At 42.8% G+C, this 22,296-nt stretch overlaps 1 protein-coding gene across 2 annotated transcripts in view; it reads left to right on the top strand.

Moving 5' to 3' along the window:
* The window catches only part of NAT8L (N-acetyltransferase 8 like), a 529,875-nt gene extending 510,203 nt beyond the window's left edge, over positions 1-19,672 (top strand). For both annotated transcript variants that reach the window (XM_044062290.1, XM_044062289.1), the window contains one exon: positions 16,738-19,672. In XM_044062290.1, coding sequence (XP_043918225.1) covers positions 16,738-17,105 — 368 coding nt within the window. In that variant the 3' untranslated portion in view covers positions 17,106-19,672. The remainder of the gene's footprint in view (positions 1-16,737) is intronic.
* The last annotated feature ends 2,624 nt before the right edge of the window (positions 19,673-22,296 follow it).

The following is a 22,296-nucleotide window of genomic DNA, read 5'->3' as shown; positions in this document are numbered from 1 at the left end:
GTTATTTCCATAGGCTACACTAGTCTCTTTCAGTTTGTCCCAAGTTTATGACAAAAATCCCTTCCAGATATGCCACCCCATCGGAAAAGGGAGGCAGCAGAAGAGATTCGAAAGCTGCTTACAAAACAAGTCAACCAAAATGTCCTGCCAGACCAGAGAAGATCCAGGGTCTATTCAAGGTTTTTTAAGTGCCCAAGAAAGGCAAAGACCTCAAATCTATTTTGGCCCAAGCAAGTTAAATGTATTTGTCAAACAAACCAAGTTCAAGATGGTGACAGTATACACCTTTTTATCTCTACTGCGGAAGGACAATTGGATGTGTTAGGTGGACCTCAAGAATTCTTACTACCACATAAAAATAGTAAGGCATTCCAGAAGGTTCCTTTGTTACAGGCTGGGAGCCAGTCACTGCCAATTTCTTGTACTGCCCTTTGGCCTCGCCACAGCCCCCCCTGGTGTTCATTAAATGCATGGCAGTGGTGGCATGTTGGCTCAGGTTGCAGGAATTCTGGTTCTTTCTGTACCTGGATGACGGGCTCCTTATGGCAACTTCAACCACGTCTATGCTTCAGACAAGAGACATTTTGCTCTGTCTATGCCTGCCTTTGGGCATTACAGTCATTTTTGAGAAATCCAGCCTGGAGCCTGTTGAAGCTCTAGAATTTATCTGTTAGCATTTGGACACGACCAGTCAAATTGCCAGGATTCCTCCCTCAAGGTTGTCATCCCTACATCGTCTGGCCAGTCAAATTCTGCTGCTTCAGAGGCCAGCTGCAGTCTTGGTTCTTTGCCTTCTTGGCCTGATGGCCACTGCAGCCTCTTTTGTTCCTTTAACCAGGTATTTCATGAGAACTTATCAGTGGGGTGTTTCATTCCAGTAGTCTATGACAGCTCACTTACGAGTTTTCCTATTCATCTCACTGAGATTTGTCATTATCACATGTCATGGTGGTTGGTGTCAGACCATGTCACCTCAGAACATCCTTTTGTTCTTCCCCAACCCATGGCCACAGTGATCACAGATGCTTCTCTCTTGGGGTGGGGGGAGCATTATGAAGGGTAGGTGGTCCAAAGTACCTGGTCTCTGTCAGAGGCTCAGCTGCACGTCAGTGTTTTGGAGATGAGAGCAGTCCTTCTAGCTTTGCAGGCTTTTCACAACTGCATCCACAAAGATATGATTTCAGTCCAAACCGATAACATAAAAGTGGTCTGGTATATATGCAAGCAAGTGGGAACTCAGTTATACCTCTGTGTTAAGAGGTCATGAGGGTTTTGCAATTGGCAATGTTCTTACAAGACTTTGTTTTAGTAATGCACATCCTGGGTAAATCCAGCATTCTAGTGGACAAATTGAGCAGGAGCATCTTGATGCTTCACAAGTGATCCCTCAATCCATCAATGCTTGTGCAGATTTTCAGCCGCTGAGACTAGCTGTGCTGAGATCTGTTTAAGTGATCCCTTTCAATGTTAAATACAGCAGTCTTGTTAATCTGATCCCTCCCAAAGGACATTCACAGTGGGATGCTGTACTCAGTGCTTGGCCCCTGTGTCTACTTTATAGACTGTACCTATTCTCCAACTGTCTTGATAATCAAGTTTTTTACAAATAGCAGCCCATTGCAGAGCAACTGTAATTCTAATAGCCCCCTTCTAATCTAGAGAAGGCTGGTTCCCCTTTCTATAACCTTATCTACTGCACCTTCCATGGATTCTGGATCCCATTCCAGATCTGCTTTCCCACCTTTTGGGCCAGCCTCACCTGAATCTGAAATCTGTGTTGACTGCTTGGTTCCTCCACTTCCAATGATGGCCAGTGATCACAAGCTGTTAGAGAGTTGTGCATATCCCCTCTTTTTCAGAAGCCTTCCACTAGAAAAGTTTATGGTAGTAGGTGGAAAAGGTTTTCCATTTGGGTCACTTCAAATAGGGTGGACCCTTTCTCTTCTCTTTTGGATGCAGTTTTAGATTTTCCAGATGGTCTTTTCCAGTCTAAGGCTAGTTACTCTACTGTTAAGGTCCAGCTGGTGGCCATTTTAAATTTCAGTGTAGGTCAAGACAATATGTTGATCATTTCTCTAAGATTGTCTAAAGCCTTTCTGAAAGGTACCCTCCTTTTCAGACCTCGAGTGAGAGACCAGATTCAACCTAGGACTTACCTCCTCTTCAAGCTTTGATTGGAGCCCCCTTCAAGCCTGCTACTACTGTGGGTTTAATTTTTTTGTCATGAAAAACACTTCTTAATTGCAGTGACTTCTGCCAGACGAGTTTCTGAACATCAGGCCTTATGCTCTACCCTGCCTTTCCTTATTTTTCACAAATATGGAGTTTTCATTGTGGACTATTCCTTCCTTTTTGCCTAAGGTGGCATCTGAGTCTAATCTGAACCAAACAATTCAGTTTCCAGTTTTCTTTCCAAGTTTCAGTAATAAGGGTGAATACATGCTTCATTGCTTGGACCTTCTTTGTGAATTGAGATTTTATTTGAACAGTACCAAACATATCATAAAACCTAACCAGCTTTTTGTGTCCTTCTCTAGATCTAAGCAATCCAGTTTCCAAGGTCACTTTACCCAGATGGTTTTCTGACTGCATTGCTATTGTTTATAGCAGAAAGTGTGTATCTCTGCCTGTGAAACTGAAAGCCCATTCTACTGGGGCTGTGCCTACTTCATCAGCCTTTCTTGGTCGCATATCTTTAGAGGGTATTTATGCATCAGCTTTGTGTCCCATTACAAACTTGATATTCAGTTAAGATCTAGGACTGTTTCGCTCCACCTTTTTGCGGAATATATTTTCCTGATACCACCCAATTTATCTGGCTGGGGACTCTGTCCCACAGGCTGAGACAAATGGAAAAGATATCGGATATGAAAGTTATGCACTTAGGGTTGCCACCTTTCGTTGTGGCTAAAACCAGAGTAAGGCCACACCCCTCGCATCACCCATAACCCCGCCCATTCGTGATCCTATCCAGTCCACTTTCTGCCAGTTTTGTGATGTCACTATGACATCAGCAGCAGGAATGCTCTCTCTTTCTGTTCCTGAGGCCTGCTTTCAGCCGATTTACTATGCTTTTCTGTAAAAAAGCATAGTAAATCAGCTGATTTAACAAACTCCAATAGTCTGCTTCCTTTTTTGAAACAGAATACCAGAGTTTGCACTGTGTTTCCCAGACTACTGGAGAATTGATTTGATTTCCATATAGTCTGGAAAAAAAATAGATAGGTGGCAAGCCTATATGTACTTACCACAACACTAAATTCTTGTTGTCTTCATCCGTCTGGCTCAATCATTTCTCCTTCCATTCTCCTTTCAAATTGTCACTGATATTTATGGCTCTTGTGGGTTGTAGGGGCCTCTCCGAAGTCTGTTGTTGAGACCCTTTGGTCTTGGCCTCACTTTCCTTTAGAAGGAGTCTTTATATACATGTCAAGGGAAAACTTGGTCTGAGGAGCTTTAGTCATGCAGAGCATTAAGAGAGTGGAGTTGAAGCTTTGGAGCCAATGATTCTGAAGTGCTGGCCTTGAATCTGATAACTCACAGCTTGAGACAGATGGATGAAAACAACACAAATCTAGTGTTATGGTAAGTACATAACTTTTGATGTTATGTTGTCAATCTCGCTTTTATTCTCACTTGTAGGTCGGAACCAATGCATTGGATCCATCTCGGCCATTTCTCAAGCTCGAGGTCTTCAGCAAAGCTCATGGGCCACATTATTTACCCATAATGCAACACTGTAGTTACCTCAGATCTTGTTTGCCACACAGTGAAGAGTTTCAACAGCTATAGCTGCGGTCTAAGCACTTAGTATTTTGACTACATTATTTAGTAGAACATTATCTGTTTCTTCTACTTCTATAAATATTTAAATTATTTTTTCTGTTTTACTTCTTTACCCAGCTCTTTCCCTTATTTGACATCCATTTTAGTTAGAGGGTGTCTAGGAATGTCCATTTTTAGTTAGGGGATGTTCTTTATCTTCTGTCTTCTTCTTTCCACTTTCTTATGTAAAAAAAAATAGTATTAGTATATTTCTATATATTTACCTAAAAATTACAGTTCTAATTTACTGTGTGTGCGTGTGTGTGAAGTCCATTTAAGTGTGAGAACTTACTCTACGTTTGGAAGTGACTGTTTGTATTTTTTTGTCTTTCCCTCTCTCTTCCTTATTCATGTCACAGAAACAGGAAAGTAAGCTCTTGGGCTTCAAAAATTGTGAAAAATGCAATAAGAAGATGCCCCTTAGTGATTCACACACCTTATGTGTGTATTGTTTTAGGCCTCTTCATCTGTAAGAGTCTTGTTCCATTTGCCACAGTTTCAACCAGCGGGCATTAATGGAACGGAAAAACAAACTCATTTTGAAAGTCCTTTTGTAGTCGCCTTTCTCTGAAGCTAAATCTCCCGAATCTTTCAACAAACCCACTAAAAGACCTTCATCAGAGCTGAGATCCTCATCAAGCAGAAGGCTTCGAAGTTAACAGATCTGAAGGCTCTATTGGAGTAGACATCTCCTCCTGGTTCTAAAACCCCATCGGAGCTGGGAATTTCATTGCCAACTTCTACAACTGAACATAGACATAGGAGCCAATCTTCTTCTTTTGAAAAGATTTCTTCTCAGCTCCCTTCTTTACTACTAACTACATCAAGATCATCTACCCCGTCCACTAAGTCTGCCAGGAGTTTATCTGATGGAGACGTGGACAGTGTCATAGAGAAACTTTTGAAGACACCTGCTTTGGCCAAACTACTATTGGATCCGAGCCCAAAGGAAGTGGGTCAGACTCAAACCCCCTCTTCTGTTACAGTGCCTCATCTGATCCATCCTCCTGCTTCAGAGTCGGAAGATTCTGATATCCAGGTTCTGTCAGTATCGGGTCCAGGACCCATACCTTCCTCAGATCCAATATCTGCCACAAGTGTCTCTATGCCTTCCGAGCAGGAGACCTCTAGGAGCCAACACTCCCCTGTTGGGTCTGTGGAAACATTTTGTATCGCTTCAGATCTGACTGTGCCTCTGGGGGCCTCGGCACTGGTGAGTTTGACTCCTACCTCTGCTTCAGAGCTGCTCTCTTCTGCTCCGGAGATTCCTTCAGCTCTGATAACTTGTTTACCAGATCTTGGGAGTTCTTTGGAGTGGGGAGAGACTGCCTTCAAGGCAATGAGGAGGGCATTGAATTCTTCTCAGTCTGAGACACAACCTTTCAGTTCTTCCTCTGTCTTCAGTCAGGGTGTCTTTGTCTTCTCATGTACCCTCTCAACAGGTCTGCAGAGACGTTAGGCCTCAGGATGTACCTCAGGGTACTACACCCTCTTCCAAAACCTCTCCAGAGTATTCCACGGAAGAGGTCCCTCGGAAGAGGACATGCAAGAGGAAGCATCTTGACTCCCCAGAGGAGTCTATCACATCTGACACCAACCTCGATGAAGCAGAAGGGTCCCCACGATCACCTTCTGAAGATGTCTCCTTTAGAGACATCCTAGAATTATTAAAACAGAGAGGTGATTGGCAGTCCTCCATCCCTTTGGCTGAGGTGTCGGTCTTCCTGAAGGCCTTTGCATCTCACCCATCAACTTCTTTGGTATCTCCTCCTTTTGATGAGTTTGTAAGGAGGCCAGATAAGTGCATTACTACCCCAAAAGAAAAAAGTTTTCTAACAAAGGTTGTAGGGTTGATACCATGGTCATGTTGGCAGCCACTAGGAAGGAACTCTCTGAAACGTGTTCCTCTATCCATCCTCCTAATAAGTACTCTAGAACTATGGATAGGTATGGGAAGCACATCTTCTCATCAGCGACCTTTGCTTTGCGGTCTCTGAATTATCTCACCCACGTCACCAGACTGCAGAGGGACCTGATTAAAGAATTATCAGACTCCCTCCAAGGGGCTGATGCAGCGCCAGAGAAAAATCAATGCTTAGCTTGCTGCCTTGAATTCAGTTGTCAACTCATCCATGAGACTAATTTTTTATGCAGCAGATGGAACAAGTAGGGCAGCAGGCTCGGGCATCTGTCTTAGGAGGCAGGCCTGGGTGCGCCTTTGCGATTTCTCGGAGCCCTTCAAGTCTTCCTTCATTAACACCACTTTTGACGGCTCCTCCCTTTTTGGGCCAAAAGTGAAGGAAATGCTCACTAGATGTGGACAAGAGGGCAAGACCTTGTCTGCAGTTAGAATGCGTTTTTCCACTCCTATTAGACCCTTTCCCAAGGGTCAAAAAGGTAGTGAGAAAATGTGGTTCAAAAAAATCTCAGAGGTCTTACCAAGACACACAAGGTGAAGGTTCCCCCAGAGGCAGAGGGGGGAACAATAATGGAAGATGCCTCCCTTGCAGTAGAGGAGGCCCGCAAAACCAGGGCTCCAAAGAATCTTTCTTTGGGAGACCCTTCCAGCACTCCTGAAGGAGTGCCCGATTGCTCGCCTCTGAAGGCAGTTGGGGGTTGATTGTCCTTGCACCAAGTAACCTGGCTAAAGATAACAAATGACAAATGGGTGCAGGACATAATATCCAGAGGATACATCATTCTTTTCTCCCTTCCTATCCCCAAAAACAAAGTGATTCCAGATGTTCCACCCAGTAAAAAGGAACAAGCAACAATAGAAATTCAAAAGTTGCTAAGAAAAAGAGTCAGCCAAGAAGTACCCTCAGATCAGAGAGGATTCGGAACTTACTCAAGATTATTTTTAGTTCAGAAGAGGATGGGACTGGAGGCCCATTTTGGATCTCAGCAATCTAAACAAATCAGTAAAATGACCAAGATCTGGATGGTGACACTGCAGTCAGTATTTCCATTCCTGGAAAAAGACAATTGGATGTGCTCTATAGACCTTCAGGACGCGTACTACCATATTTGAATAGACAGGTGGTCCAGTAGGTTCTTGCACTTCCGGCTAGGAGCCTGTCACTTCCAGTTTTGAGCTCTGCCCTTTGGTCTCACTAAAGCCCCCAGAGTGTTCACCAAATGTATGGCAGTAGTAGCAACTCACCTGAGATGCAAAGGATTCCACATGTTTCCATACCTGGACGACTGGCTCATAACCGCCCCAACCGGGCATCATTTACTCCAATCAAGGAATTATGCCCTTCAACTCTGCTCCTCTTAGGCATTACTGTGAATTATGAAAAATCTGTGCTAGAGCCATATCAAAGTTTAGTGTTCATAGTAGCAGAGATAAACACTACCACTCAAATAGCAAGACTTCCACAGGACAGAATAGACAACCTCCAACATTTTGTCAGAATACTAATAAAGAAGTCAAAAGCCACCACAAAACTAGTTCTCCACATCCTAGGGAAATGGCTGCATCCATCATACTAATTCCACTAACTCGCCTTTACATGAAGGTTTTCCAGTGGTTGCTATTTGCACAATGGTCAGTCTTGGAACTTCCAATGTCCCACAAGATTATGATAACCAACACCTGCAAAAAACGATTTTCAATGGTGGATTCACTCACCTTTAGTACCCGAAGGCCGTCCCTTCATTCCTCATCAACCTCTGGCCAGGGTGACCAAGGATGCTTCCCAGATGGGGGGGCATTTTCTCGGGAAGACAATTCAAGGTATCTGGCAAGATCACGTAGCTCATCTGCATATAAATGTCCTAGAGATGAGGGCGGTGCTTTTAGTCTTGCAAGCATTCAAGGACTGTCTTCCTCTGAGGATGATAGCAATCCAGTCGGACAATATGTAGTGTGGTATATAAACAAACAAGGGGGAACCAGATTGTACCCACTTTATTGAGAAGCTCTCAGGGTCTGGCATTGGAAGATAGCCTCCAACCGCTTGCTGATAGCAATGCACATCCTTGGGAAATCTAGCGTCATTGTGGGCAAGCTGAGCAGAGCCATTCTATGGCTGCATGAGTGGTTCCTCAATCAGAAAGTTAAGGAAGTGATCTTCTGAAAATGGGGCCAGCCTTGCTGTGACCACATTGCATCACCCAACAATGCCAAATGCGGCAACTGCTTTGCCCTGATCCCTCCTATGGGGAAGTCACCAAGAGATGTACTTGTTCACGATTGGCCCCCGGGACGTCTTTACACTTTCCCCCCCCCAATTCCACTAACTCCAAAGTTTCTCCAGAAAGCGAGTCTGTTAGAGACAACTGTTATCCTAATTACTCCCTATTGGCCTCGTCAAATCTGGTTCCCTTTTCTTCATCCTCATCTTCAAGACGAACCCTGGATTCTGGACCCAGTTCCAGACCTTCTGACACATCCATCAGGAATGCTTCATCCTAACCTACACACTCTAAAATTGACAGCTTGGCTGCTCTAGTTCCCCTAATTGCCAGGCCTCCCCAGTCAAGCATATTGTATTATCGTCTCATAAAACATCTACCTGAAAACTTTACAAAAGCAAATGGAGGAAGTTTGTTGTATGGGCCAACTGTAATAAAATAAATCCTTTTACAACACCATTTCACTCTGTTTTACAATTTCTGTCAGAAATCTTCAATGATGGAGCAGAGGCAACTACAGTTAAAGTTCACATAGCTGCAATTTCTAATTTTCATATAGGAGAAAATGATCATCCTATCATGTCACACAGACTTTGCAAAGCATTTTTGAAGGACATTGTTATGTTAAGACTTCCATATAAGCATCCAATGCCCCCGTTGGGATCTCAATTTCATCTTATCTAATATTATATGTTAAGTTGTCCATCTCGCCTTCATTCTTGCTGGATGGGTTTGGAGCCGATCCTCGGCTCCGACTCGGCCAATACTAAAGCTCGAGAGCTAATTCCACCGGCTCGAGGCTCCCTTATATCCCACAATGCTAGGCGGTAACTACTCAGATCTCGTTTGCCGCTATAGCTGACGAGGTGCTTTTCTACCGGCTCAGGCAGGTTAGTGAGAGTTTTTACCATAATAGGTATTTCTTAACCCCCTATTGTTTCATATCATAACCTTTTTAGTTTAATTAATATTTAGATAAATCGACCCCTGTTTTTCGGGTCTATATTCCCTTCCTTTTCTTCCCTTAACTTGTAGGCCTTCGGCCCCTCCCTTCCCCCAGTCCTTTAGTGTGACTAAATTAGTAGTTTTTTGTTAAGGGCTTGTCGCTTTGTGTTAGCCTTAATAATTTAATAATTTCTTCGGTAGAGGGTGTGTCTGTAGTGTGTTTGTGTTGTTGTCAGGCACTCCTTTCACTATGTCAAAAGACGCTAAGGTCTCAGGCTTCAAGAAGTGTGACTCGTGCTGTCAGAAAATGTCTCTGACAGACGGTCACACTTCTTGTGTGTATTGCCTGGGACCTTTGCACCTGCAGGACTCTTGTGCTGTTTGTCATGGTTTTAGCCCTAGAGTCCTGCAGGAATGCAAGAATAAATTAATCTTGCGGGGCTTATTAAAGCCTGAAGGCCCCCCGACTCAGTCGGTGTCGGGGAAGCCTTCCAAAACTTCCAAACAGTCGGCTCCGGTTTCTGAGTCGACTTCTGGAAAGGTTAAGTCGGCTTCGACATCGGCTCCGGCCGGAGCCGATGTTTCCAAGCCTCGTACTGTTACCTCGGCTCCGGCTGGAGCCGAGGCTGATAAAACTCCGTTGGCTCCGATACTCTTATCGGAGCCACAGTCTAGGAAGAGATCTAGATCCCCCTCTATCGGCTCCGTGCATTCGGCGCCAGGATCCCCTCTTCTTTCTGAACGGAGCCATAAAACTCATTCCTCACTGTCTTCCAGGTTATCTGACCATGATTTGCAAAGGGTAGTGAGTAGACTTCTCAAGTCCGAGGCACTGGCCCAAATGCTGCATAGCCCGACTCAGCAGTCAGTGGCTATTTCCATTCCCCAATACATTCCTCCTCCGACTCCTTTGAGTTCGGAGCCAGGGCTTGTCGGAGCCATGACTGTCGGTGCGTCGGATCCGATACCTTCCCTTTCAGCTCCGTCGTCTGCTCCGATCTCCTCCTTGGAGGGATCTTGGCGCTGAGCTTCCCTCGTCTGCTCCGAGGGGGTGAGTGGCATCGGACCCTTGTCCGACCCCGCTCTCCCTCTCGGGGCTTCGGCGCTGGTGAGTTTGGCTCCGACATCGGCTTCGGAGCCGTCCCTGTCGGTGCCGGGGGAGGTCCTTGTCTCTTCGTAGTGGGGGCCTCTGGCCTTGCCTGACAGGGGTGCCTTCAAGGTCATGCCCCACATTCGGCTCCTTCAGCCCCCCCCCATCTACAGTGCCTGCGGTGATTTCTACTCACCCCCTTGCCTTAGACCGCAGAGAGCCAACTCCTCAAGTTTCCCCATTGGGAATTTCCCCCTCTTCCGAGGCCTCTCCTGACCCGGTAGGAGATCCCCCTAGGAAGAGGCAGTGCAAGAGGAAGCACATTGACTCCCCTGAGTCTATCACCTCTGACACTGACTTAGAGGAATCTGAAGGTTCCCCTCGATCCCCCTCTGAGGATGTCTCCTTTGCTGACATCCTTGAGATCCTCAAACAGATGGGGAACTGGCCAGCCCTTAACCCTTCGGAGGATGAGTCAGTGTATCTTGAGGTGTTTGGCTCTCGCCCTTCTACCTCCTGGGTGTCCCCTCCCTTTGACCCCCTTATGGAAGTGGTGGCAAGGAAGGCTTGGACGGCTCCTGATTCAGTGGAACCCACCCCGAGGAGACCATCTAAATTTATTACTGCCCCTAGAGATAAAGATTTTTTACCCAAAGGTGTCCCTGTTGATGCCATGGTGGTGGCTGCGGCCACTAAGAAGGAGTTAGCCAATCCTTCGGTTCCCGTCCATCCTCCTAATAAGGAATCTAGGACCATGGACAGGTACGGCAAGCGGATGTTCTCATCAGCGACCTTTTCAATGCGTTCGCTGAATTACTTATGCCACTTCACTTGTCTCCAGAGAGATTTACTCAAGGATATGGGTGAACTGATAAAGGTTCCTACAGCTGAGGGGTTCAAAGACGCAATGAACTCCCAGTTGGCAACCCTGAATTCCATCGTTAACTCCTCCATGCGGCTGGTCTCATATGCTGCAGATGGGGCGAGTAGAGCCGCAGGCACAGGTGTTGCCTTACGACGTCATGCCTGGATATGCAACTTTGCTGACCCTTTCAAGGCGTCCTTCACCAATTCTCCCTTTGATGGATCATCCTTGTTTGGTCCACAGGTGAAGGATACATTGACCAGGTGCGAGGTAGAAGGTAAGATTCTCTCTGCCGTAGGAGTCCATTTTTCTACCCCTTCTAGACCCTATCCTAAAGGTCAGAGGGGAGGAAAGATGTGGTTCCGCAAACAGTCCCAGGGAGTCTCATCTGACGCACAAGGTCAATTCCCCTCTAGAGGCAGAGGGGGGAATAATAATAGATGCCGCCCTAGAGGCAGAGGAGGTCCGCAAAACCAGGGTAGCAGAGAAATGTTCTCTGACAAACCCTTTCAGCATCCATGAGGGGCTGCCCGGCTGTCCACCTTCGGAGGCAGTCGGGGGAAGGTTATCCCTGTACCCAAAAGCCTGGCTTTCCCTTACTCAAGACAAGTGGGTACAGTCGATCATATCCGAGGGTTACAAAATTCCCTTTATTCACATCCCATCCCAACCCAAAAGATCCCTTCCAGACGTTCCACCCGGTCTAAGGGAACAAGCAGCATTAGAAATTTCAAAGCTGCTATCAAAAAGAGCTATCCAATCAGTCCCAGCAGACCAGCAAGGATCCGGAATCTACTCCAAATTCTTTTTGGTACCAAAAAAAACAGGGGACTGGAGACCCATACTGGATCTCAGCTACTTAAACAAGTATATCAGGAAAACAGAATTCCGGATGGTCACGCTTCAGTCCATTCTACCCTTCTTGGGTCAGGACAATTGGATGTGCTCGACAGATCTTCAGGACGCGTACTACCACATCAAGATGAACGGACGCTCCAGGGGATATCTCCGCCTCAGGCTGGGAGCCAGTCACTACCAGTTCAGGGCCCTGCCCTTTGGTCTCACTACAGCCCCCCGTGTGTTTACCAAATGCATGGCAGTGGTCGCGGCTCATTTGAGACGTCAAGGATTCCAGGTGTTTCCATATTTAGACGACTGGCTCCTTACCGCCACCACCAGACATCAGCTTCTTCTATCCAGGGACTTCACCATCCAATCTTGCCAAGCTCTAGGCATTTCGATAAATTTCGAAAAATCTACCTTGTCGCCTTGTCAATCTATTACCTTTATAGGCGCCACCTTAAACACACTCAAAATCTTTCAGCCAGACTCACAGAGCAGAGAGTGTCAGATATTCAAAGACAAGTTTCCCTTCTCTTACAATGCAACATAGTCAAAGCCAGATTAGTTTTGAAGGTGTTAGGACTCATGGCAGCAGCTATTCCCCTTCTCCCCTTGGCTCGCTTTCACATGAGGATCCTCCAATGGATGCTGTTTACTCAATGGTCCTTTCAACAGCTCCCGATGTCCCATACCATTTTGATAACTCAATCATGCAAGAATCAACTGTCTTGATGGATCACATCACCTCAACTTCTCCAAGGAAGACCCTTCACTCTCCCCCCCCAGTCGCCACGTTGACAACAGACGCCTCCCTGATCGGGTGGGGGGGGGGGCATTATCAGGGCAGGACAGTCCAAGGCACGTGGCAACCTTTTGAGTGCCACTTGCACATAAATGTCTTAGAGATGAGAGCAGTGCTTTTAGCGTTGCAAGCCCTTCACGACTCTCTTCCCACTGGGACTATTGCAATTCAAATGGACAACATGTCCGTAGTGTGGTACATCAACAAACAAGGCGGAACCAGATCATATCCTTTATGTCGAGAGGCACAGACTTTGGCAATGGGCGATCTCTTCTCAGCGTTTTCTGATAGCAACGTACATTCCCGGGAAATCCAACGTTATTGCAGACAAATTGCGCAGGGCAATTCTCATGCCCCACGAGTGGTCTCTAAAGAAATCAGTTCTAGAAGAAGTATTCCTAAGATGGGGCCAGCCTTGCTGCAATCTTTTTACTACTCCCCAAAACAGTAAGTGTCACGACTTCTTCACTCTCTTCCCGTTACCAAGCCATCCCACCAGAGACGCTCTAGTTCACGATTGGCCCCGGGGACTTCTGTATGCCTTTCCCCCCTTTCCACTGATATCTCAACTAATTCAGAAAGCCATCGCCTTGAGAGTGACAATGATCCTCATTGCCCCTTACTGGCCTCGACAGATATGGTTTCCGTTTCTTCATCGTTACCTTTTGGAGCAGCCTTGGCATCTGGACCCAGTACCAGATCTGATAACCCACCAATCGGGTCAGCTGCACCAATCTCTGCTTTCTCTAAACCTCACAGCGTGGTTTCTCCGATTCCAACCTTAGCCAGGCTTCCCTCAATATCTCGCTCGGTCCGAGATATCTTGATAGCCTCTCATAAATCTTCTACCCGGAAGATTTATAGTAGCAAATGGAAACGCTTCTCCTTTTGGGCAACGTCAAAAAACATAGATCCCTTTACAGCACCTATCCAGTCTATTCTAGATTTTCTAGCAAAACTCTTTCATCTAGGATCATCTGCATCTACCATTAGAGTTCAATTGGCTGCCATATCTAATTTTCATGTTGGTGTTTCGGAGTCTAGCATCATGGCTCACAAACTCTGTAAAGCCTTTTTAAGGGGCGTATTTCTTCTCAAACCTCCAATCAAAGATCCCCCGCCTCAATGGGATTTGAACTTGGTTCTGGCATCCTTAATCCTTCTCCCCTTCGAACCGGCAGCTTCATGTTCTCTGAAGTTGCTTTCTTGGAAGACACTTTTTCTAGTAGCTATAACTTCAGCGAGAAGGGTATCTGAACTCCATGCTCTGTGCAGTCGTCCTCCTTACTTAGTGTTTCACAAAGATAGGGTATCCCTCCGTACTAATCCATCCTTTTTGCCCAAAGTTTCCTCTCAAGTAAACCTAAACCAAATTATTGATCTCCCCGTCTTTTTCCCTAACTATTCAAACAGGTCGGAACAAAAGCTACATTTTTTGGATGTTCATCGCCAACTTAGATATTACTTAGATAGGACTAAACAATTCAGGAAATCTAATCAATTGTTTCTGTCATATGCGGAAGGGAAATTGGGCCTTCCAGTTACTAAAGTATCCCTCTCTAGATGGCTCACCTCTACAATTACTTTCATCTATGAGATCAGACATCAAAAACTACCCTCAAGACCTAGAGCTCATTCAACTAGGGCATTAGCTACATCCGTAGCTTTTCAGGATAGGCTGCCAATAGATTCCATTTGTGCAGCAGCCACCTGGGCTTCTCCTTATACATTAATTTCACATTACAAATTGGACATGGTTTCCAGAAGCCGTGCCAATTTTGGTTCCACTGTTCTCAAGAGTCTGTTCCGATAGGCCACCCGGGATAAGGTGCTAGGGACGCAGTCCCATCCAGCAAGAATGAAGGCGAGATGGACAACTTAACATTAAGAAGTTATGTACCTACCATAACGTTCCATGTTAGTTGTCTTCTTCTCACCTTCTTTCTTGCGTCCCACCCTCCTTCCCCCAAGCCTGGACAGACCGACAGGAATTCAGTTTGTGTTCTTCTTCTGGAAGTTGTCATTCCCACACGTTCTTCCACCTCTTTTTCTCCTTTCTTAGGTCTGCGATACCTTTCATGCAGATTGTTTTGAGGTGGGTTTCCCTACTCCATTCTATGGAGACTAGGGTTGCTTGGTATAGCTATCAAACGAGATCTGAGTAGTTACCGCCTAGCATTGTGGGATATAGGGGAGCCTCGAGCCAGTGGAATTAGCTCTCGAGCTTTAGTATTGGCCGAGTTGGAGCCGAGGATCGGCTCCGAACCCATCCAGCAAGAAAGAAGGCGAGAAGAAGACAACTAACATGGAACGTTATGGTAGGTACATAACTTCTTATTTTTCCCCTTTTGAGCACTCAGCTACATATGAATTGAAATATCTGTCTTGGAAAACTCTGTTCTTGGTGGATATTACTTCAGCCAGAAGGGTATCTGAGTTGCAGGTCTTGTCCACAAAACCTCCTTATCTAGTCTTCCACAAAGACAGAGTGTCGTTATGCCCTAACCCATCCTTTCTGTCCAAGGTTATGACAGAAAATACCCATAACCAATCTATAGACCTTCCAGTTTTCTTTCACAACTTCCAAAATAAAGGAGAATATTCCTTGCATCTCCTAGATATTCACAGATAGTTACATTTCTGTTTACATAGAACTTCGGAATTAAGAAAATCAGATCATCTTTTTTGACTCATATTCTGATACAAGAAAAGGTCAACCAGTTTCAATAGTCACTTTATCTAGATGGCTATAATTATGCATATTCCACATTTACAGTTCTAAAAACAGAGCCCTCCCAAATGTGGTTAAAGCTCATTCCACTAAATCTGTGGCCACGTGTGCAGCTTTTCAGGCTAGATTTCCTTTGGATAATATCTGTGCTGTGGCCACTTGGGCAAAACCTCATACCTTTATTACTCATTACAAAGTGGATTTGGCCTCTAGGAGTAGAGCCTCCTTTGGTTCTATGGTTCTGAGGAATATTCTCCCATGAGCCACCCGAGAGTTTAGCTGCTTGGGATGCGGTCCCACAAGTGAGAATAAAGGCGAGATTGACAACATCACATAAAGAAGTTATGTTTTTACCATAGCATTCCATATGTGTTGTCCATCTCGTCCTTTATTCTCACAACCCTCCGCCTTGCCCCCTGCCTATACAGCTGATTGAATAATGCAGTAGGGATTCAGCAGGACCATATAGCCTCTGAGAATATACCTTCTCAGTCTGATACTAATTCATAGTCATATATATAGGCATAGATATACCCTCTCATATATATCGGGAAGCTGCTACTATATAAGTTCTTCTTCCATGTGCTGCTGGGGGCAAACAAGATATGAAATAACTACGGGGTTGCATTTTGGGTAAAGAATGAGTCCCACAAGCTTTGCTGAAGACCTTGAGCTGGAGAAATGGCCGATATGGATCCGATGCATCAGATCCGACCCACAAGTGAGAATAAAGGACAACACACATGGAACGTTATGGTAAGAGCATAACTTCTTTTTTTCCAGATTAAAACAAAATCAGAACAGTCTAATTGCATTTTGTGGCCAGTCATCTGTATTGCAGTGTGACAGATTAAAACCTGTTCAATGAAGTGCTGTTTTAAACAGTCAAAAGCAATAAGTTAATAAATCAGTCTCCCAATAAAAATAAGCATTTTTCAAACTCAAAAGGCATTATGTTCTAGCATTCAAAGGGACTATTTTTAATGTGTACCCATCTGCAAAATATAGCTAGAATTATGAAATGCAAAAAAAAAAAAAAAGGAGGGGGGGTAAAACTGTGGGTACTGTATAATAGTAATAATTGATGTTGTGTCTGTGGGTATTGGTCTCTCATTAGATCACGTGTGAGTAAATACAACATAACCCACATACATAATATTAATAAAGTATTATATAATGATATTTTAGTGTTCTTTTAGAAGTAAAAAAAGCTGCACTCATTTACTTTGTAGCTATAATCACACTTTTGTCTTTATTTTGCTTTTAGTGTAAGAAGTGACACTGATGTATTCTGTTTGATCTGTTAATGTACTTTGTCCAGATTCATAAATACAGCTAAAACAAAGCTCACTTTCACACACAAAGCCATCATCTGTCTTACTTTGTAGTCTTTCTGTTACAGTGTAAATAGTTCGCTTATTTGTTAGGTTCTTTCTAGGCATGATTGCTTACCTGTATGCAAATAAAATAGCTTGTTTTTTTGTATTCTTTAACAGGTTCCTGCTTTTGGGTAGCAGTCCTAAATGGGAAGGTGGTTGGCATTGTGGCAGCCAAAGGGAACGAGGAAGAGAACAATGTTGAGCTGTGTCGAATGTCCGTAGACTCTTCTTATCGTGGTAAAGGCATTGCCAAAGCCCTTGGACACAAAGTCATGGAGTTTGCCATTCTCAACAGCTACTCCTCCATTGTATTAGGAACCACAGCAGTAAAAATGGCAGCTCATAAGCTGTATGAGTCTTTAGGATTTGCTCACATGGGAGTCATTGAGAACTACTCCCTGCCCGCAATGGATAACACCATACTAGAGAGAATGTTTTTCCAGCTTCGCTACCATCGCTACAGCTTGCAGTTACATGAAGAATAAATGAAAAAAAATTCTAATCTTTCTTGCCCAAACATTCATCTTGTATCCAAAACATCACCCAATTCTGTTTACTGAATAGTGTTATTCAGTTCCTTTTTTAAAGTTTGTTAGCTGAGCTTGATTGTTCAAAAATAATAATGCGTTCCTTCCTCGCATGCTGTAGGGTTGTGGTGCCACACTGGAAGTATTCTTCTCTCTATCCCTCTGCCTCTCTGCATACAGTATTCTTGTTATGACTTGAGGGGGGACATTCCTACCCCACATTTCAGCCTTGCCCAAATAATTGCTTAAGGTTCAGAAATCTCAGTGTAAGACTTGCTTTTTGGAATGCGAAAAATGCAGTTTTCCAAATCTGTATAAGTCTGGGTATATTGTGCCACAATGACAGAAATACACACAAAGCTTTGTTTCAGATTCTTAACTAATCCTTACACCAGTTAGCACAACTTGAATTTTTGCTGAGATTATCTGCTTTTGAATAGCTTTCATGTGTCATAATGTGAAATGCATGAAGAGGAAGTGTCTGCACACACTTGAACATGTAGCACTGCCAATGAGGCACTGATTTTGCACTTTTGAGGGGATGTGCTGCATCATGCCAAAATAAGTGAAAAAAAAAAAAACATTGGTGCAGCCTGTAACTATGGTGTTTCATCATTTCTATTTTGTTTCCACAAGCCAGCAAATAGACTTGAGCCACTCAAACTTCTTATCCCATTTTTGTAAGATATTGTATAAAAAGAAATAGCCTATCTTTCTCTCTGCCTTGCCCTACTTTCATTCCTAACCCATAATCTTGGGCCAAACCTGCATGTGAATTCAAGTTTTATGCTGTTTTTTCTTACCCATCCCCTCTTTTTGCTTGTGCTATGTGATGTCATTCAAGCAAAAACTAGGCTGCTATTTAGGTAACACTTTTACCTGATGTTGTGCATAAATTATAGTTAATTAATCTAAATCTGCAACATGTAAAAACAGAATTGCTTTGATCTGTAGATATGCATACCCAGGATTAGTGTAACTGCTTGCCTGTTAGAAAAAAAAAGAAAAAAAAACACTAACATGCCTGTGCAGCCTGCCAAGTAAAGTAATTAGCTGCTTAAATGATATCATATGCTTGAATTGTAGAATGCAAAAGCAATGCAAGGCATATTGGTACACATTTGTGCCTGATATGTACATACACTGCCTGCCTACAAAAGGAGATTTAAAATAATGCATATTTCAGCCTAAACGTATATGGAAGTATACGTTTAGGAAAATATTGTTCTTGCATGACATGTGTTAAGTCTCAGAATAACACATTTTATCTTAAGAAAGACCTGAACTGCAGGAAAAGTTTGATGTTTTGAAATGCATATATGGGATAAGATGGAATATTTAGTATGGGAGTTAAACTTACACTTTTGATATTTAAAACAGAGATGCTGAAGTGATGGTCATACTTCTGCAGAATGAAAAATAGTGTTAGTGCTATGTAGTACAGCAGTTACCCACTTTTTCCCCATAGTAGATTTGCTGGCCTTTAAGCCTACCTCTGAGTAAACCACTCAACCTTAACACTTGATGACACTGAAGCCTTCCCTAATTTTACTTCATGTAAAGCACTGCTAAAACTATTACTGAAGGCACTTACAATAAGTATAGTTTCTATATATGTTTACTGGAACTGCATTGTTTCCATCAGAAGAGAATGAAATTTCACTGTAACTATTTTTTCTGTCTCTAAAATGTATTTTGAATCCTTTGGTACAATACTGTTGCTAAGATTTATTGTACAGGTATTATTGTACAAAGAGGTACAGTACTTAATAAGAAGTCTAATTCTGATTAATACTAATGAGGATGAATGCCTGTGGATCACAGCTGATAAACAAGTACTGGAATATTGTTAGGTCTTAAGAGCCAGGCCTTGATCACTAAAGGTAGATTACACTTCAGAGAGCTAAACTCACCATGCAAACAATGCTATCAAAACTAACCTATGCATTGTTCTGTTTGCACATCATGTTCTTAATGATTTTCTCATTATTCTGAAGTGCTTTCAGACTGAGTATGTTATCGCCCCTTGCTGTGTTTAGCATAAAGTGATGTCACACTGGGGTGAGAAAGTGTTGATATATTCTTAAATCTGGAAATGCTTGTGCCCTGCTTATCTGTCTAGAGTGGTCAAGCCAAATGTCACATAAGTATCTACATATTGTAAAATTAAGTTATTTGGTGTACCAGGTGACATTCAGTGAGACCAGTTTTCATTACCTGTTTGCTTTAGCTGTGTATTCCAGGCATCTTTGGATTCTATAATGCAGTATTATGTTGACATTGCATTCATCTTTAATTATAGTCATAACTCTAGCTGTTAGGGATTCCTAGTCATGCTACCAGTCCCTACATTTCTGAACATGTCAGTTCTCAAGATCTCATTCTGTAGAAGCTGTGCTCAGGATGCAGATGTATTTAATGGAGCTACAGTATGTTTAGGATGACTGGCAGTATACTAACACTATATCTTTAGTGTTATTAGCGTATTACTTGCCTTGGGCATGAAATAAAATGTGTTAATTTCCTTTGTTTTCTTAAGTTCCTTTTATTTTATAGTTTTGTACTATGTGCTGTTTTAAGTATTTCATTTCTGCAAGGGTTTTTCAAAGCAAACATAATCCTCCATATTCTAAACCAGAATATGAATGATCCATGCATTTCACCTACCTGAGCCTGACATATCCTTGTACTTTATGTATATAGCTTGTGTGTTTCAGCACAAAACACTGCACTAATAAGATTTTACTTTAAAAGGTTGTGGAAACTAAGAAGGTTCTTCTTTAAAATTTCAGAAGTGCCTTTGCCATGTGCATTCAGTCACCTCTGTGTCTCACCTGTTGCTGTTTATGTCTCAGGTTGATAGCATGTTGTGGGTTTATGTGATTGAAGGAAAGTTATGTGGCTGGAAATCACATATTGGAGAGTTTATCCTGTTCCATTAGGAAGAGTGGGTCACAAAGTTTAGAAAATTTGTAGTACCTCAGTTACTACAGGTAACAGCACAAATTTCTCCCCGAGACCGACTCTTCTGCAGCAATGAAATAGTAGGCCATGCATTTTGTGCATGTAACTCTTTCTGTTTGGCATTGAATGGAGTGGGTCAAAACGCAAATAAAAAATTGTAAAACAGATGTGTACTCCACTTGACCATCTCACATAATGTCCTCAAACACTATAGCGGTCTTCTAGAAGTACTTTTGCATCACTGGTGAAATTAAGTCTGTTGCTATTATAAATCTAAAGGCAGATGCCTGTTTCAGATAAACAAATGTTACTGTTCATCATTATTGTTTAAGGACTCTTGGTGTGTCCCAAAGAATGTGATTCCAAGGAGGTTGTCATACAAGTGAAAGGAAATTCAAACAGACACCTGTGGATATAAAGCAGATGAACAGCTGTGACTCTGCAGCACTCTGTAGAAAGCTTGTACTGTGACTTTTTCAAATACCACTACAAAATGACTGGCCTTGTAGCACAGTTTATTCAAAAAGCAAATAAATAATATGGGTGCTTTTCACAAAGACAGCCTTCTTGTATGTAGTATAAGAAGATGCTATCACACTTTGTGATCACAACGTTTGGTTTTACAGACTTGCTGTCTCCAATTCGTAACCAGTAACTTGTCTTTCTATTTTTATACTAGATGCCCCATGAAACAAAAATAACAGAGGCCTTGTGGATGCTACTGTTTGGTCAGAATGTAAATATAGGATTGTAAGGCATCCTGTATCTTGTTGCTGGACAAGCTGCAGTCAGAGTGATACTTTTTAAAGAAAGTGATGTTTTAAGCAGGGTCTTGCAGTTTACGTCTCAATGTACTGTGTGACAAAATAGTATTCCTCCTGTTAAGAGTCTAAGATCCTCATTAGTCTGCTGAAAATGAGGTTCAGCTAATAAATGCATACTGTGAACTGAATGTACTCTGAACAAGGCAACCTAGAAAAGGTGCAGTGTTCTCAAGTACATAACACTATATCAAATATAAGTTCTGTATTTGTTGATTGCATCATGCAGTTATGCTTTGATCATAAGTTGCCATAACCAGTTTTGTTAACTGTATGCCATAATGCACAAAATTGTCAAATTACAAGGCAAAATATTTTATACAATTTTATCATTTTTTAACATATTGTAGTCTTGCAGTTCTAAAATTTAAATTGAAAATGTTTAAAGGATTAGTAATGTGTATCATTGGAAGCATGTAATTTGGTCAAAACTGGATTCTGTGATTGTCATTTTTATCAGTGGGTAGTTTTGCAGAAGTCAGTTTGTTGATGGATGTGCTGTTGAGAGATGCTGCACCAATTACGATGGTTATTTTATGCTGGAGTTCAGGGGTACTACCCCTTGCATGAGATGTTTATGGGGGGGGGGTTCTGCCTTTTATGTAAAAATAATTTTTTTAGTTTTAAGTCAGTGGCTTTCAACACATTTGCCAGCCCTCTTTATTTTCCTGATTCTGACCTTGTTGACTCATATGTATACACAGTCTGGCAGTCCTTAAATTACAAATGATATGGACTTTTTTGTAGTTTAAGGAAGACATAATTTGCTTATATACTCCTTATCACTGTTACATTTGTAAGGTAGCGTAGCATTACAAAAGGGTGCACTGTTTATTTACTGACATACCCAGGCCCACTTGTTAATTGTCTGTTTTTTTTGCACCTGTACCACCTTAATTTCCTTTGGTATATGTAAATTAGAAAAACACATATACTACATTCATTTTCACTTTTCTGTACTTGTTTATTTAGTGTCCTGGAGCAACCAGAGTTTCTTTATTGGGTATGAAGGAAGGAAACAGACCTATAAGAGATTCCAGTCCATCACAGGGTGCAGCAGATACTCACACACACACACACACACACACACACACACACACACACACACACACACACACACACACACACACACACACACATCTATGGACGGTTTAGAGACTGGCATATAAAATTCATGCAAATAAAAGGAGCATGTACAGACCACATTGAAGGCATCTCATCAAAGAAGTAAACCAGAAAACTGGGTGCTATGAAGCATCAATGAATACACATACACTGTGATTTGTATGTCATGGGTAAAATTCCATTGCATTGCAGTTTTTGAATTATGGATAAAAGCAAATACTACTTACTAGCAACAGTTG

This window comes from Protopterus annectens, chromosome 2.part1 (genome assembly GCF_019279795.1).
Source record: "Protopterus annectens isolate FY-2018-M chromosome 2.part1, PAN1.0, whole genome shotgun sequence".
Classification (NCBI taxonomy): Eukaryota; Metazoa; Chordata; order Ceratodontiformes; family Protopteridae; genus Protopterus; species Protopterus annectens.
This window is presented reverse-complemented; position numbering and strand designations above follow the sequence as displayed.